The sequence below is a fragment of the Orussus abietinus genome, unplaced genomic scaffold (assembly GCF_000612105.2).
Source record: "Orussus abietinus isolate OABI.00-Male unplaced genomic scaffold, Oabi_2.0 scaffold12, whole genome shotgun sequence".
In the NCBI taxonomy this organism is placed as follows: Eukaryota; Metazoa; Arthropoda; class Insecta; order Hymenoptera; family Orussidae; genus Orussus; species Orussus abietinus.
Genome location: NW_019395990.1, coordinates 1,195,048 through 1,210,893, shown reverse-complemented (window position 1 = coordinate 1,210,893; position 15,846 = coordinate 1,195,048). Strand labels below are relative to the sequence as shown.

The 15,846-nt window shown below is 45.9% G+C and overlaps 1 protein-coding gene across 3 annotated transcripts in view; it reads right to left on the bottom strand.

The window, feature by feature from the left end:
• Nucleotides 1–26: 26 nt before the first annotated feature.
• LOC105698810 (fasciclin-2) overlaps nucleotides 27–15,846 on the bottom strand; it is a 61,114-nt gene continuing 45,294 nt past the window's right edge. Inside the window, exons 3-9 of one of the 3 annotated variants that reach the window (XM_012423385.1) lie at nucleotides 15,586–15,752; nucleotides 14,698–14,963; nucleotides 13,458–14,517; nucleotides 12,931–13,389; nucleotides 6,440–6,571; nucleotides 5,988–6,057; nucleotides 27–3,339 (exon numbers count right to left, since the gene is read on the bottom strand). In XM_012423385.1, the coding sequence (XP_012278808.1) occupies nucleotides 3,198–3,339; nucleotides 5,988–6,057; nucleotides 6,440–6,571; nucleotides 12,931–13,389; nucleotides 13,458–14,517; nucleotides 14,698–14,963; nucleotides 15,586–15,752 (2,296 nt within the window). In that variant the 3' untranslated portion in view covers nucleotides 27–3,197. Of the gene's footprint in view, nucleotides 3,340–5,106; nucleotides 5,275–5,987; nucleotides 6,058–6,439; nucleotides 6,572–7,633; nucleotides 12,706–12,930; nucleotides 13,390–13,457; nucleotides 14,518–14,697; nucleotides 14,964–15,585; nucleotides 15,753–15,846 lie in introns of those variants that run through there. The other 2 variants (XM_012423386.1, XM_012423387.2) reach the window with 2 other exon arrangements.

Genomic DNA, 15,846 nt, shown 5'->3' with positions numbered 1-15,846 from the left:
TTCACAGATAATGCCCCGGCCGTTTCTCCTGTTTTTCTTTCGTTTTATTGACGCCACTTTCTTTCCTCGCATACAGAAAAAGCATACATAAAAAATATGCCTTATGTCTAGAAAACTTGTATAATACGTGTCGCAATCTTCGCAACTCCTTTACTTTTTTTTCCCTTCTTTCATTTAAACTGGAAGATGCGCGATAATACTTTTCACGGGAAGCTACGTGGGTGTCTCGTGAATCTTGGCAACGGATACAAAATAGCTGTGTTCCTGTCTCGATCGAATAGATCTTTTTTTTTCTTTTTCTTCTTTTTTTTTTTTTCCACGCGATCCGAGTAATACACCGACATACATACCGATCACATTCTCGAAATAGGGACTCTCACATTTAACGTATCCCAACTTACGCGCTAAGTAAGTACTATTATATTTGGCAAAACGTTTTTCCTCGTCACGTTACGTAAAAAAGCTACACGCGCGGGAAAGACGCTCGTGCCCATCTAAATTGCTCATGTTAGCCACGCCATTTTATGAAAATTTATATTAACAATATTCCGAGGACATCGGACCGATGAAAACGGAAAAATCCTCGAAGTCCGTCGAATTACGAATTAAGGAGAACGGAACGGCGAAACAATAATAAATAACTATCTCCATTAGACGCAGTGTTATTTAGAGGATGATTGGCATTATTCCGCATAACGCTCTGTTTTTTGTCAAGTATTCGCAAAAACTGAGAATTGCAGGATATCAGAATTGATTTTTGCTTGTCTCTTTTTTTTTCTTTCTTTTCGCACGACCGAATCTCCTGCGCTCGCGTACAACGCCTACTTATAATCGGGACTATTCCCTAAGCTTAAATCCAACACTTCTTAAAGATTACGGGGAAACGTTAATAAGCATTTACAAAAACTTATCACATTCTTTTTTAACCGCATTTTTGCAAGATACCCTCTTACGTACTAGAGAGTAAGTGACGCTTCCCTAAATCCACCCACTGGGAGGAATGAAACATTTCGAGACTTTCGCGTGAGGAAAGTAGGAAATACATTCTTTTTTTCCTCTTTTGGGTAAATCGAGATAAACCTGCCAAGAGGTTCCAACGAGGTGGGAAAGCTCGAATAAAGAATTGTCACGACGGATACAAAAATGCTACTCTGCCTTCGATTACGCTATACATGTACATATCTAGAGAGATTTTCATTCTTAATATCAAAGTTCGGGGGACCGCTTTCCGAAATTTCCAAAGGGGGAAATTTTTTTTCGACACCTGCAAATACCGAAAATACAAGCAATGATAATTTCGCTTCGAGAACAACGTCGTTACATTGTGGAGAAAGATGTAAATCGACGCAAGATGTCGGAAAAGAAGAGAGAGAAAAGAGGAATTTCTTTCGGAAATTTCAGAAAGCTCCCCCCATCCGCGGTTCGAAATATCTTATCATCGTATCTTGAACGTACTTTTGTCGAAGCTTATCGGCTGTACTAAGATTACAATCTAGAAAGGTGGTCTGCAAAGACTGGTCAAGTGTAAAGAGTCGATTTGCCTCCTCGAGTCTCTTCCCCGTTCAAGAGAAGCGATTCATCAAACCGAGACCAGTCTCCGCAAAAATGACTTAACTTCGAGCTTTACCAATATACACGACCGAGTTATGAGTACTTAACGCCTACCGCTTGTCCCTTCGTCAACGGAAAAATGTCAATGTACATATGTCACCAGGGAGATCCGCGACCGGCGACAGCGCATAGAAACTAAGAAGAGGTTCCCAGGACATTTTCCAAGGCCGAATCGAGAACGCGAAGAAACGTTTCCCCCAGCTAGAGGGGTCTTCATATTAATTAACTAATAGATCCACTCTGCCAGGACGACTGTAAACGTTCCTTGGATTTTCAGGGACCAAGATTGGGAGAAACGCGCAAGAAAGACTGGGTTGAAAGAACGGACACGAATGGCCGATGATGGAGCATGATCTCTTCCGCGAGGTTCGCTCCAAAAGGACGCTCTTAAAGGAATCAGTCTTGAGAAAGAAAAACGAGAACGACGAAGTGGACGCGTAACTGGGACCGAAGCTTACGTAGTTGGGTAAAATGGAGAAATGAAATGGGAAAGTGAGTCGCTTCCACTAGAGAGATATCAGAGAAGTATTCGCATTTATATATACAAGAGGACGTAGGTCTGTCGGAGAGACTCCATGTCGTCCATGTGGGGGGAATCGACGCGCCGAAATTGAAAATCGCTTTTCAAGACCATTTCCTCCCCCTACTAGCGAGACCGCGGAAACGATACACCCAAGATATAAAAACCAGCGTACTAGAGTGCGATTATCTAAACTGCGACCTCGAATCGAAGCATCGGTAACCACTAAACACGCGTCGGCGAGACCGACGGTAAGAAAAGACCTCTACAGGTTCTTTTGCGCTAAATTTTGTACAACCCCAGCCTCGGTTCCCTGATCTTGAAAAGCAGACCAGTCGGCATTGCCCATTCGCAAGGGCAACCCGAGTTAACGAACAAGCGCCAGGATGGAATCGTCGAGGCCCGTCAAAAGGAGATCCACGGTTTCGGCATCACGGTCGACAAGGACGAAGGACCTGGGCAGATATTTTCCCCCGTCTCTTCGGCAAATGCGCCAGGACACGGGTTTCTATCATTCATTCCAGCCTGCCGAGGTCCTTCGAACGGGTCTGGGTGTTTCATTGATTTGGGAAACAGGGTGGCTCGGGTCCGACGTCGCCTCGAGACGAAGAGGATCCAAGTCGGATCCTTTGAACCCTTCGTCCTGACGAGGACGAGTCGGGCCTTTGGACGAAAGGGGCCAAGTCGAGCAATTAATCCCGAGATCGAGACCAACGTCAGGTCGCGTCGGCAAGGCAGTGCTCTCTCTGAAATTGCTCGGCATTGCTCCTGGCAGGTTGCATGGACGAGGTGTGTCCTGGAGGTCGAGGAGCCTTCGGGAGACTTCGTCCTTGTCGCCGCCACCTGTCGGTGTCACATCCTGAGGGATGCCCGTCGAGCAGGCAACGCGCGAGGTCGTCGTCGAGTGATCCTTTCCCCTCGACTATGGACAGCCTTATCAAGGACTCGTGATATCGAGGATCCGCTCCTTCGGTGTGGCATCTACTCGGGGTCGATCGAGGACTCCTCTCGCATCGTAGGCTTCGCTTCCACGAACGATTTATAGTCTAGTACGCCGGAAGAATATCTAGACGGCCGAATCCTTGCCGACGAATCCTGTCTTCGAGATGGACCTCTTCCCGTCGAAGTTGACGGATATCTCGTGCCTCAGCCCGGTGTCGATGATCGGCGGGATCTTCTTCTCCTCCTTCAGCGGCTCCTTCTCGTCTCTGGAAGATCGAAAGTATTTTTTCTTTCTTTTATTATTTCAAATGGTCTCGAGGACTTCTCGCTCTTCCTCCGCGCTTCCCTTAACTGCAGGTGCAACATCGAATGCGTGGGGCATGCCAACAAACATCAGAAAGTGACTCGAGACGGGAAAATTAAATACTCGTTGCAAAATACTACTGCGATGCCTCCAAATGAAAAATTCAAAGTCAATCGATCTGGACATTGTTACCGATTTTAACGTCATTTTTTAACGCTACTTCAAATCCCTGTAAGTGGAAAATCTTGCGATCGTCGTTCGGATTTGATACATCCTTGTTGAATCATTTCGGTTCCAAGGCAAACTACCTAGAGTATAAAGTACCTACGAATCGGATGGTAAGGTAAAAGAAAAATTGAAAAACGAGGATAATTATGGGGGAAAGAAAAGTCTACAAAACTGGCGGCTGGGAGGCGAGATTTTGCCGAGAATTAAGCTTCCTTGGAAATGCGACTCGTGGCTAAAACTATTACCTAAAAGGCAGGTGTACGTACGTAGGTTCGATTGTATGCACTAGGATGCACTGATTACTTCTCCGATAGAGATGCACCCGGTCTGGGAGATGCGATCGCATTACTATTCGCCGTTTTATCCGACACTTTACTTTTACCTTCCCAACTTCGTCAATGTGGAGCAGGTGCTCCTTCTTCCCGATCTCATAGAACTTTCCCAATTTGGTTAAAAGCCCAGAGTTACTCCGATCGATCCTTGAATTCTTTTCAAGCCGAGCACCTGAGACTGCAGCAAAGATGCGTCTTTCGCCGGCACTTAACTCTTTCGATAAGTTTCACTTAACGCGATCAATTTCCCAGATTTTCTGGACTCTCCCATTTACTTCCGGGTGCAGCTCAAGGTGGAGGAAAATTAAACCCGACCCGAGATAGCACTATATACCATATTCCGAATATATAAAAACCCATACACAAATAATAGATAATTTCCTGCCACGCAGGGGTAATAATTAGTAATCAGCTCGTAACCTGGCAAGGTCATTAAATTATTTAAGTCGAGAATATCCCTTATAATCCGTGTAAGCGCCTAACAATGAAAATGCACTAACAATGAAAGCAGGGTGAAATTAATTTTCCTGGCACAAGCTCGCGCTATAAATGGCCATTAAGAAACCCTTTCAGCTCGCCTTCGTGAATAGAAATAAGCAACAAGTGGAAACCGCTTTACTGCTCGACAGGTACCACAAATAGTGGTGCCACCGAAGGTACGAAAAGGGGACTGAAAAATTAAGAGATTCGGAAGTCTAACTTCACTTCCGCGCCGTAAAGTCGCGTTTGAGAGTGTTTAAAAAAAATTCAAATTTAATTTCAATTTAATTTACGTCTCATCTAAATCCATGGCACAGTGCTATCTCGCGTCCTTCCAATCGGCAAGCTCGAATCGATCGATCATGCAAAACATCGCCAAAGCTCGAGCGATCGTAATGACAGTCGCCAGGTGAGCCGAGTGAGAAAGGTAACGAAGCTTAGAAGAGAAAAATGGTTGGCGGCACACAGAAGGCGAGCAACTCTTCCATGCTTTGAATCCTCTCTTTCTCTAGTTCCTCCGATTTTTCCTGAATAATTTTGGAGAGCTTTTAATTTCCCTCTGAACCGCCTCCGACTACGAGAAGCTGCCTCGAGGAGAAGGCAGATTAAAAAAAGAAGGAAGAGGAAGAAAGAGAGGAATCTTCGTGCCAAGTAGAGAAAGCCGTGTAGATCGTAGAGTTCTTCTTTTAAGGCGAACCATGCTTCTTATTGGTTTGTTCTTCAATTCTTACATGGCAGTGTGTTTGACCAATCTAATGGTACTTTTTCCACTACCCGAGTCTTGGATGGCTGTCACCCCGGCGACATTGGCCATTTTTTGGTCGCAATACGGCAATGGAAACCGCCAACCGTAAAGACTATCGCACAAGAAACAAAAGAGATACCAAGGGATGAGAGCCTTTCCTCTCTCGGGGCGAGGGTGGCATTTTTCACATTTTTTTTTTTTCTCTCCATTTTCCAACTCGATTTAGACTTCGCTTAGCCTATCGACTAACGAGTGCTTACCAATTGTCTAGGAGTCACTCTTCTCTACAATTTTCGAGCCACCTCTAGACAAATCCTGAAACCCTCAAACGTTCTCAGGATTTGTCTATCAGCACCTTAACAATGTACACGGTATCCCGGAAGTCGAGTTTCATGAAATAATGGAGCATTACCTGATTACGTACCGTCAGGTGGAAATTAATCAGACGATGTAACGGTTACGATGGAAAAGAATCCGTGGAAAAATTTTTTTCGATCATCTTATCGCTTATAATTGATTAAAAAAAAAAAATGGTCATTGGCTCTGTGTAAGACTTGCGGATTCAATTTTGTGAAATTCACCGATTGACCGAGGTTGCAATTAATGTCAACTGCCAAATCACGGGAAATCGGGAATCGTGTAAGGGGAAAGAGACCGTGTTTCAAGACGTGTGAATAGTGCGAAGTTTGATGACATGATGTAGCGCCAGACTTGCCAAAGCACAATATCGGTGTAAAGACGTCGTCCGACTAAATAGCCAGAGGAAGGGTTCCCCGATGGTACTATTAATGTGAAACTCGGGAAAACTTCGAATCCACGACTCACCTGCCCAATTTAGCGTCGTCCTCGTCCATGGGTTTTCGACGCGACCGCTCGCAGACGTAGTAAATAATTCCTGAAAAAAAGGAAAGTAAAAAAAGGATTACTCGTGAGATTCGGTAAAAACGTTTGCAAACCGTTCACGAGAATGAACTCCACAAGAAGGGGGTAATTAACCCCCTCAAAGCCGGCAAAATGGTTCGGACGTTCTCGAAACGAATTAACTCGTCCGTGGCCCTAAAAGGGCTATCTAATTAACCTTCCACACTGGGTAAAGTCGAGAGACATGTACCAGAGGTCCTCTTACGACAATTTCCGAGGGTAGAGAATTTTTTTTCATTAAAAAAGTTATTACTCTCAAAGTAACGCCGTAAGAGCCCTTAATGTCGAGTCCCCCATTTAATTGGCCCAGAACGCGCGGTTCGGTTGACAATTATTTTTTAATTGTAATCTCTTACCTGTCTTGTGGGCGCAGCAGCAGATGATGTCGATGATGACGATGATGATGAAGAGAATCGCGATGACGATCCCGATTATGGCCGCGCTAGAGATAAGCGGCCCCTCGTGGTGCATCACCATGGAGTCGGTACCTTAAAGAATAATTAGCAAAGAATTAGTGGGACAAAATCCCACGTGATTAACCCTCCTCCGTTAGTGCACAAGCAGTATAAACGATGTTTGGTGATGGAAGCTACGGAAGGTCGTCGGGATTACATTTAACGGAAGATCTCATCAGCAGAGAGAAAACGTACTGGTACCTCGTATCAAAAGCTTATCGACTCCAAGTGTTTCTCGTTCGAGAAAATTCGTGCCCGAATTCGCCGAGAGCAGTCACGACAAGTGAAGGGAAAAGACCCAGAAAAAGGAAGAACGCGCCGACGAAACGACGACCCCCATAAACCATATTTCTGAATATTTCATGGGGTACCAAAATGGCCGCCGTGCGCCTCGACATCACCAAACACGTTTCTCGCGCCTCTCCGTTTTTTAGTCCCCGAAGGTAGGAGGCGTACAGGCTGAAAATCCGTCTTTATCAAAGCAAAAACCAAACCAAAAGGGGTTACAGACGCGGCTCGAATTAATAGATATCTCGCCAAAACTCCACAGAAGCGCCGCCTCGAAAGCAAAGAAGACCAGCAGGAAGCAGCAAAGACCGGAGTGCCAAAAAAGCCCATTTTCTCTCTCATTCACTCGATCCTCCAAATACCTCCCCTCTCGGTTAGTCAACGCTTAACTACTCTACGGTGTAGCTCGGATTATCGATTAATAAATTATGTGCCCCTCTGCCGCTTGCAAAATACCAACTACTCCTTCCTCTCTACATATTTACCATTTCTGGCCCTCTCGCGTCGATTCCCACAGGAGATAAGCAGCCAAGCAAAAAAAACTCGATTCGGCCGCAAAAGAAACCATCTCAAATTGCAGTGTGTCGTATGCAATGCATCGCACATATCTGCCCCCCCCTCCCGGACTTTAAATATTTAACATCAATCACGGACGGACCGTCCTGGATACCCAATAAATTCCGTAGGAAAAATTTGCCAAAAAATTGCGGAAACGATACCCAAAAAAAAAATAAAATAAAATAAAATTGACAATTAACGCTAATCCGCACAATTTGAAATGGGCTTCTCCGCAGGCGCGCGTCTTCCTTCGTCGCTCACAACATTATATTTCTGTATCGATTATGTACAATGTGTTTCACAGAAAAAAAAAAAGAAGACTATGTACCCTCATCATAAATACGTGTACGCTAGGCGTGTTGTACACAGCTATGGTGTTATATCTATATGTATATGTACGTATATGTATGTCTGTACATGTATCAGCGAGTATACATAGACGCGTATATAGTGTACCGTATTACATATTTACTCTAGAAAATATCGCCGATCAGGGTCTAAAGGAAGGAACGCATGCCAGTCGTGCATTTTCGATTTCTCGTCCGCCTCGATTTTTCGGACGCGCGATGGCGGCGGAAATAAAGCACGAGGGCCTCGAAAACGGTGAATAAAAATAAAACGGGGGGAATAAAACACGGAGGAGGGGGCGGCACGTAAATCCGCGTTTCGGAGGACGTTCCCTCGTAAAGTTTACTCCGGGAGCAACAAATGACGCTACGTGAGCGACACGTGACACGCTGCAGCGTTTGTTACGACTGCAATAAACGCCGCACATGCGAGCCTCGTAATCGGCTGGATTTGTCGATGGTTGTTGGGATCGAAATAACGAAAAAAAAAAGAAAAGAATGAAAAATGGCGCCGATTATGGAATTAACGTGGAAGAATTCGCGAGGACTTCTCTCGAGGTTCCTGGGCGTAAAAAATTTTATGCCACCCCTCGACAGGGCAGGAAGAAGATGTCTCGTAAAAGTCGTCTCCCGCCCTACCGATCCCTCCCCTTTATGCGCCGGATAAGACTGCATAAGAAAATATATCCCCGTTGTCTTCCCTGGATGTGACGAAGGACGCGGGAAACACCGGAAGACGAGATGTCTTTTTCGAAGGGCCCTTTTTATGCGCCGCCCATTGTCGGGAGCTCTTGGAGGCGCGAAAAAGAAATACCAAAGGGAAACATCCCGAGCAAACATCCATTTTTCCGATGTCGCAAGACCGCTGCGCCACCCCCTCGATAAACCGCAATGAGACTCAATAGTTCTCGGGCGCCTTTGATAAGAGGAGACGAAAGCGGTTAAAAGAAAAAGAGGTTTTCACGATTATCTCAAAAATCTCATCAAATTATCTCTCACGGTGGTATGTTTAAAAAGTACCCACTATGGACATTTATTCAATATTTCTCGCCCTAGTTATCTTTCTCTTTCGCCAGACAAGCACTATGATTAAAAAGAGGGAATTTAAAATGTGGAATTATAAAAAAAAAAAATGCGATTATGACGAAAATCTTATGAAATTGTTTTCCGAGGGGGATTTCATTTAATGAGATGTCTCGTTAGTAAGTGTTTGGTTTTGCTGATTGATATCGAATTTTCCGCTTTCATCTCCTTTGAGCTTTATCGTTTCGCGGTCGCTTTTGGTCTCACCTGCAAGTGAGTTCGCGAGGCGCGAGAAAAGAGACATGTCAAGAGTCGGACAGGAGTAAGGACGCGTGTCTATGTACAAATGTACGTGGCAATGAATCTGCTCGTCCATCGAATCCTTTCGGGCGGCCGCAAATCTGTCCAGGGTACACGAGAATCGATATCCGCCCTGGGGTGAGGCTCGAATTTCCAAAGTGGAGGTGTCCGGGATACCCCTTGTTCTCGTCCTCGTGAAATACGAACCGCCCTAATCGCGATTATCGATCAGACCCTGAAGTACATCGAGGGGCATGACACGCGGGAATGACCGTGTACTCATCTAAGAAATGATGGCTTCCCCTGGGAATCGCGAGAGACATCGACAGAGACTGCATAATGGAACAATGCAAACTGCAATCGGGACCACCGAGCTGATAAGGGCGCGCCAAACTGCGAATAAAAATAATTAAAAAAAAAAAAACAATTCCGAGTAAAATTGCAAGCTCAATAGTCAGAGGGTGGAAATTGAATTTAAATGAGATTGTATTCAAAGGAAAACTATGCATTATTTTAGGCATCACTTTCGCCCAAGGAAATCCCTAGATGATTTTTTAGGGGATTTTAATGGCAGTTTAATAATGGCAGAAAGGGTTTTCTCGTGAAAATTGTAAGTTTTAGTAACGATGTTTCGAGACCCCGGGGTGAAGTCATTATTTCCTACGGTACTTACGACTCGATAACGATAATAATGAAGCTCATGCCATGCGAGGTAGCGAAAGCGCCAATGGAGGGCGGACAAAAAGATGTGAAAATCAAACCTTGTCTCGAATCGTATCGTTATCACGAGCCAAGCGACGTTAACGAAAACTCGGGTCGACGAGACGAACAGAGAAGGACAATGATCGTAACCAGCGAACAATGACTAAACGTAAGATTAAAACGAGGCTAAAATAATCGTACCAGGTCAGAACGCTTAATTGTTAACTAAAAAAGAGAAATGCGATGCTTCCGAAACACGCCGACGCAAGGACTAACGCTAATAGTACGTAAATAAAGTACGTCAACTAACCTAGCGATAATAATTAATAATATAATTAGTCATAACAATAATGGCGTCACTAATCATAAGAATGGTAATGACAATAATCGCAATTCACAGATCATGCGCACTAAGACACGTATTTATAACACTAACCAAGCAGAAACTAATGACTGATAAAAAATGTGACAAAAAAAAAGGAATCCAGAAAAACAATTAAAGACACTTGATAGTGATGCGAAGGTGAGAAAGACGCGATATAAAGAAGTGTAACGAATGTATGTTGAGTTAGTGGGGGAAAAAAAAAAAAGGAAAATAAAACATGTCCTGAAGGAAAGTCATTATGCAGTTTCTTCCGTCCATGGTGGGGTTCGAACCGATCGTCACGATCGATCGATCGATCCACGGATCGCTTTAATAAGGTGTAACGATCTATCGGAGATCCGTGGATAGATCATATCGGTGAAATCTCTTTGGTTTGCAGGAAAACATGGACGGAGAGCTTTTGGCATTTCCCTCTCCCTGTTGTGATTTTTATTCCTTTCACTCGTTATCGTGTCGCTATCCTAGGAAAAAAAGAATATGGCCTGCTAACTGCACGTCGAGATGGCTCGCGGAAGGGGAAACCTAGATGCGAAGGGAATGAGAGAGAGAGAAAAAAAAAAGAAGAGGTACAAGAGAGGGACGAACAATGCGGAGATCCGAGCATGGCGGACACACGGTTGCGTTGTTTCGATAAAAACGGATTTTTATCTCTTTCTTTTTTTTTTTTTGCCGAGCAGAGGACGCTTCCGCGCCTGCGCCGTTGCGGAAACAAGGCAGGGGTCTCTCATTGAGCCCTTGCATTTTGAGATTCCCTTTTTTTTTCGACACTCCTCCCCGATGAAAGGGACTTTTCTTTCCACCCCCTCTTCCTTTCTCGACAATTCTCGCGAGCTGCTTTCGGCTTTTGCCGAGCAAGAGTCGTTATCGCGGAAGCAATGGCGATTTTCGCGCTTTCTAGCCCCGCCGTTTTCTTCGCGGAAGGGAAATATGATTCTCTAAAAATATCTCTCTCCTCGTTGTCCCGGGAAACTGCACCGCCATGTTATTTAATGCACCCTCTCTGTTCGGGCTTCGCGTATCTCGCGGTGAGCTTAACTCCGGGTTTTAACGAATTCATTTACGAAATGCACTTCCGCGAGAGCAGGGACAAATGCGAAAGAATGGGAGGGAATAAAAGAATTGGCGAAATTAAATTAGACTTAGTCGGAATTTTTTCACGGTGCGTATCTGCACTGCGGATATTCCTCTATCAATTTATCCCTGCAGGCCGAGATTTCTTCGTGAACGAGCTCGTCCCGTTATCGGAGTCATTTTAATCTCCCGAGGACGTTAATCGTATTCCTTCCCGATTTTTATCCTGATTTTGCCTCAGTTAAGTATTTGGCAATTTAAGGCAGGACACGTTTTAGGCTTAGAGTACAACGGTGCACCGAAGATATCCTGTCGCGCGAAGATGCATCAGGGATGCTGCAGCCTCGATTTGAAGGTCCTAAAAAAAAAAAATGGGGCAAAAGAGGGACTCATCAGGACTTTGATAAATCACTCGCCGATATTTTTTCTCTGATTCCTTTCGCAGGAAAGATTGCACTTTTTTTATCCGCAGCGTCCTAGATGCATCTTTCTCTCGATCCGAATCTTCCGCTCTTTCCTTCGCGCTTATCGTCATTCCCTCTTCGAGCAGCTTAAACGTACCAGTACGTTTTCAACCGTGAATACTGAAAATTAACAATGATTTAGCAAGGCCTCCGACTTCGAGATGTGGCTCTTCCGGGCTTCCTTCCTCTCATCGGACTCATCTCTTAATCACCTCCCTATCGCCACTAACATAGATTCACTTTCCTCCACGTATCTCAAATACTCCTCGGAATGTAGCGCTTCGATCTAATTATCCTAGTTTTAATCGATTAAACATTAATCGTGCTATTAGCGCTCGACAGATGCACTCGGCAGGCACTTGCGAAATCCGCAAAAATCGGAGCTGCCGGGTTTCCTCGAAAAATGCTCGTCCTCCTCAACAAGATCGGCCGCGGATCTCGATCACTTTCTGTCAACGCAAAAAAAAAAAAAAATCGGCAAAATAATAAACACCCGTTAAAAAATTATCCTAACAAATTCAGTATCAGCACAGCACCTTTACAGCACTTCGTTTGTATGTTCCCTATTTAAACAAGGTTTTGGCATCATTTGTATGGCACTGTAAATGGCAGTAAAATCTATAGCGCACCTCCGTTCATCCGAAATGAAGTGTCGAATTAAACCTATTTTTTGTTATCAATGGTAAGAGAAAAGGTCGGGGTTAAAAGTAAAAACGTCCGCGACCGATCTAGACGAGCACTCTTCGGAAACCGATCCATGGAGCCATTGATCTCGCCCGATCCACGCGTCGATTAACAAAGACAATCGATTCCTCGTACGACCCACGTGGTCTCTTGTACTCTGTCAAGGGTGAGTTCCTTAATGTCCGTTCACACCCGGGGAAATAGCAATTGTAAATGGCGAGTCCCCTTGTCAAAGCTAGACATTTACGAATAGGATCGTCATCGCTGAAGTAAAGGCGATCACGGCAAGCTTGGAAGTCTCTCCACCGGATATTATCGAGTAGTCCACGGTGACTCCGGTCGATTCTGAATGATAAAAATTCACTCTTGTAACAGTGGAAATCCTGATATGGGGTCAGTAAATAAATCAAGGATATGTATCATCCTCGTAGGCTCCGGAGATTGAAAACTAAGGATCGCTCTCTCGAGAGAGACCCGAAGTCCTGAGCTAAACTCCAATAGCTAGGCTTGTTACAACATCGAATAATTAATAATGAAGAATCTGAAGTACTTATAGCGAAGGAAACTTACCTGTGGCAGTCTTGAACTGCGTGACCCCCGCTGGACCATAACCTAGGGCATTGTGCGCCCTGACCTCGGCCATGTAAAAGGTGTCCGAATCGAGATACTTCAGCCAGTGCTGCGACCTCTGTCCCTTGGTGTCCTCGGTTTTGCAGGTATTTTCGAGGACCTCCCACTTATCGGCGACGTGATTCATCTGGCAGTAGCGGATCTGATACAAGTCGATAGGCTCTCCGTTATCAGGAGGAATGGTCCACATCAGCTGGTACTGATTGTGGTAGTTGACGCTGTCGTACTCCTGCCCAGACGGAGGCTTCGAGGTCATTATCGGCTCGCTGGGAACGGTCCTCCTAGGTGTACTCTCCTTCAGGTAATTACCCCAATTACCAAAGCCCACTTCGTTCCTGGCCTTGAACCGGAAGTCGTAATAAGTCTGCGGCTGCAGACCCTCCAGGATGTACGGGGAGCCTGTAAGGTAACCCCGGATTAGCCTCCGTTTTTCCTTTACAAATTATCTCTACACCTCGGATACATACCCACGGCCCAGGTCTTGTTCCTGGCATTCGTCCAGGCGTGCGCCTGCTCCTTGTACTGGACGGTCAGAGTCTTGATGGGCAGACCTTCCTGCGTGGGCGGAGGCACCAGGTTGAACGCGATGGTCGTTGCCGTGATGTCCACGATTTTCGCTTGCAACAATTCCCCAGGTTTGTTGGCCTCCCTCAATTCGATCATATGCGATCGCGTCCCGTGGAGGTTGGAAGCGGTGCACTTGTAATGGGCGTAGTATCTCTTATCGATGGGCACCACCACGAGCGTGGAGATAGGGCCTTTCCCGATTTTCTTGAACGCTGGATTGTTGTCTATCTTCTGGTCCCCGTTCATGGTCCACTCTATGGTGGCGTTGGGGATGCTCTCGGCTATGCAGGTGAGGTTCACCGGCCTCTGCTCCCAGGACCAGACCGTGTTGTTGGGCATGGACGCGAACGAAGGTGGGAACTCCACGGCCAGGTGGACGTTTTTATGAGCTGGGCCTCCCTTGTTGCTGGCTATGCACTCGTACAGACCGTCGTCGGACCTCCTGGCGTTGTTGATGGTCAGGGTACCCACCGTCTCGCTGTTCATGTCGTCCGCCTGGTTGGTCAGGATGATTCTGTCGTCCGATTTCTGAATTCCTTCCGTGTAGGGGTCCTTCATGGTGTGCTTCCTGAAGGAGATCACCGGAGGTGGCTGGCCGAAGGCCTTACATTGCAGCTCCACCGTGTTCCCTTCGGCGATGGTCTTGTTCGTGAACTCCATGATCTTGGGCTTCACTACCACGTACACCTGGATGTTCGTCGTCGCTCTGCCGGCTCCGTTCGACGCTACGCATTGGTACTCCCCCACGTCTTCGCGTTTCACGTTGTTGATGAACAAGGTCCCGGTGTCTTCGTTCACCTCGAACCGGTCGGCCTTGGATAGGTCCTGCTGGGTCACCGATTTTACCCACATGAACTTTGGCGGAGGCTTTCCTTTGGCCTTGCAGGTGATGCCTTTGCTCTCGCCCTCGGTCATCTCCACCGGGGAGTTCAGCTCCTCGATTTCCGGCCTCGTGTAGACCTAAAGGGAATGCAACGTACTCGTGAAAGGTACTTATATCTCTTAATAAAAAAAATCCTGCAGTGCTCGGGTCGCTAACTACACCCTAAAATCTCAACTCCAGGGTATGACTTTTCGTGTATGATCTACTAACTAGAATCCAAGGTCTTGTATTTGATTTTTATTAAATATAGAAAATACCTCCACGCGGATGGCTCGTTCTTGGAGTTCACCAGTCGTGGTGACCGATGCTCGACACGTGTAGACCCCGTCGTCGGATTCCTGGACGTTCTTGATCTTCAGGGCATGGGTGTCGATGATGTAGTGCTCGTTGGTCTTGATCAGCTCCCCGTTGAAGAGCCAATCCACCGAGGGTGATGGTTGGGCACGAACTTTGCATTTGATCGAGTAATCTTCTCCGAGGATCGGGAATTGTTCTTCCGGTGCGTCTTCCCAGGTGATCGCAACTGGGAAAAAAAATGCGTCAGGCTATTCTTCACCTCTTACGATTTTTATTATACGCGTAATTGCTCGACCATTATTCCCTCGTTCAACGACCACCCTCCCGGCAAAATGTAAGCAACGTCTCTTGACAAATGCCCATTTACATTCTGTTGGCGGACGGGTCGATCGTCGAGCGAACTCGAATTACTCCCGGAATTACTAACTGAAGCTTAATTAGTTTGCCGAGCTGTAAGTTGACTAATCAGGAGCATGAAATTCGCAAATTGTTCATTTAGTCCGACTTAAGCGTCCATTCAACCTTCGCCCGATGCGGCCCCCTTGAAGAGCCATAACTCGGCAGAATTTCCGAAATTGATGGAATTTGCTGCAATTTAGGAAATTCAGGGACATCGCCGAAATTCCAAAACTTGGGAATCTGGTGCCAGGACGTGCCGATTCGAGGAATCGCTTATCGTGATTATGAAAATTCGAGAACTCAAAGAGGGGTCCGTTAACTCTTTGGGCGCGGAGCCATTTCGACATATGGGCGAAATTCGTCTGACCGTGCAGGCAAAATTGGACCTAACGTCCGGCGTCTTTAGGCGCTCTTAGTAGCCAAAGGATTAACTCTTCTTAGAAACTCACCTATGGTCTCGATCGTCACGGATTTACTCAGAGCTTCGGTGTTCGCATAATTCGCCCTGCAGGTGTAGCGACCTGCTTGCTCTTCTTGAAGAGAATTAAAGAAAAGCTGAAGACTGGTGCCCTGGTGCATCTCCGTGTACATCGGTGGCTTCGAGTACCCGTAAGCGCTGCAGGGAAATTAAACGTAATAGATAAGACGGGGAAATTCGAAAATGAGGTTCCCAAGTCTCGAAGGTATTTCCCGAAAAAGACTATTTCCTC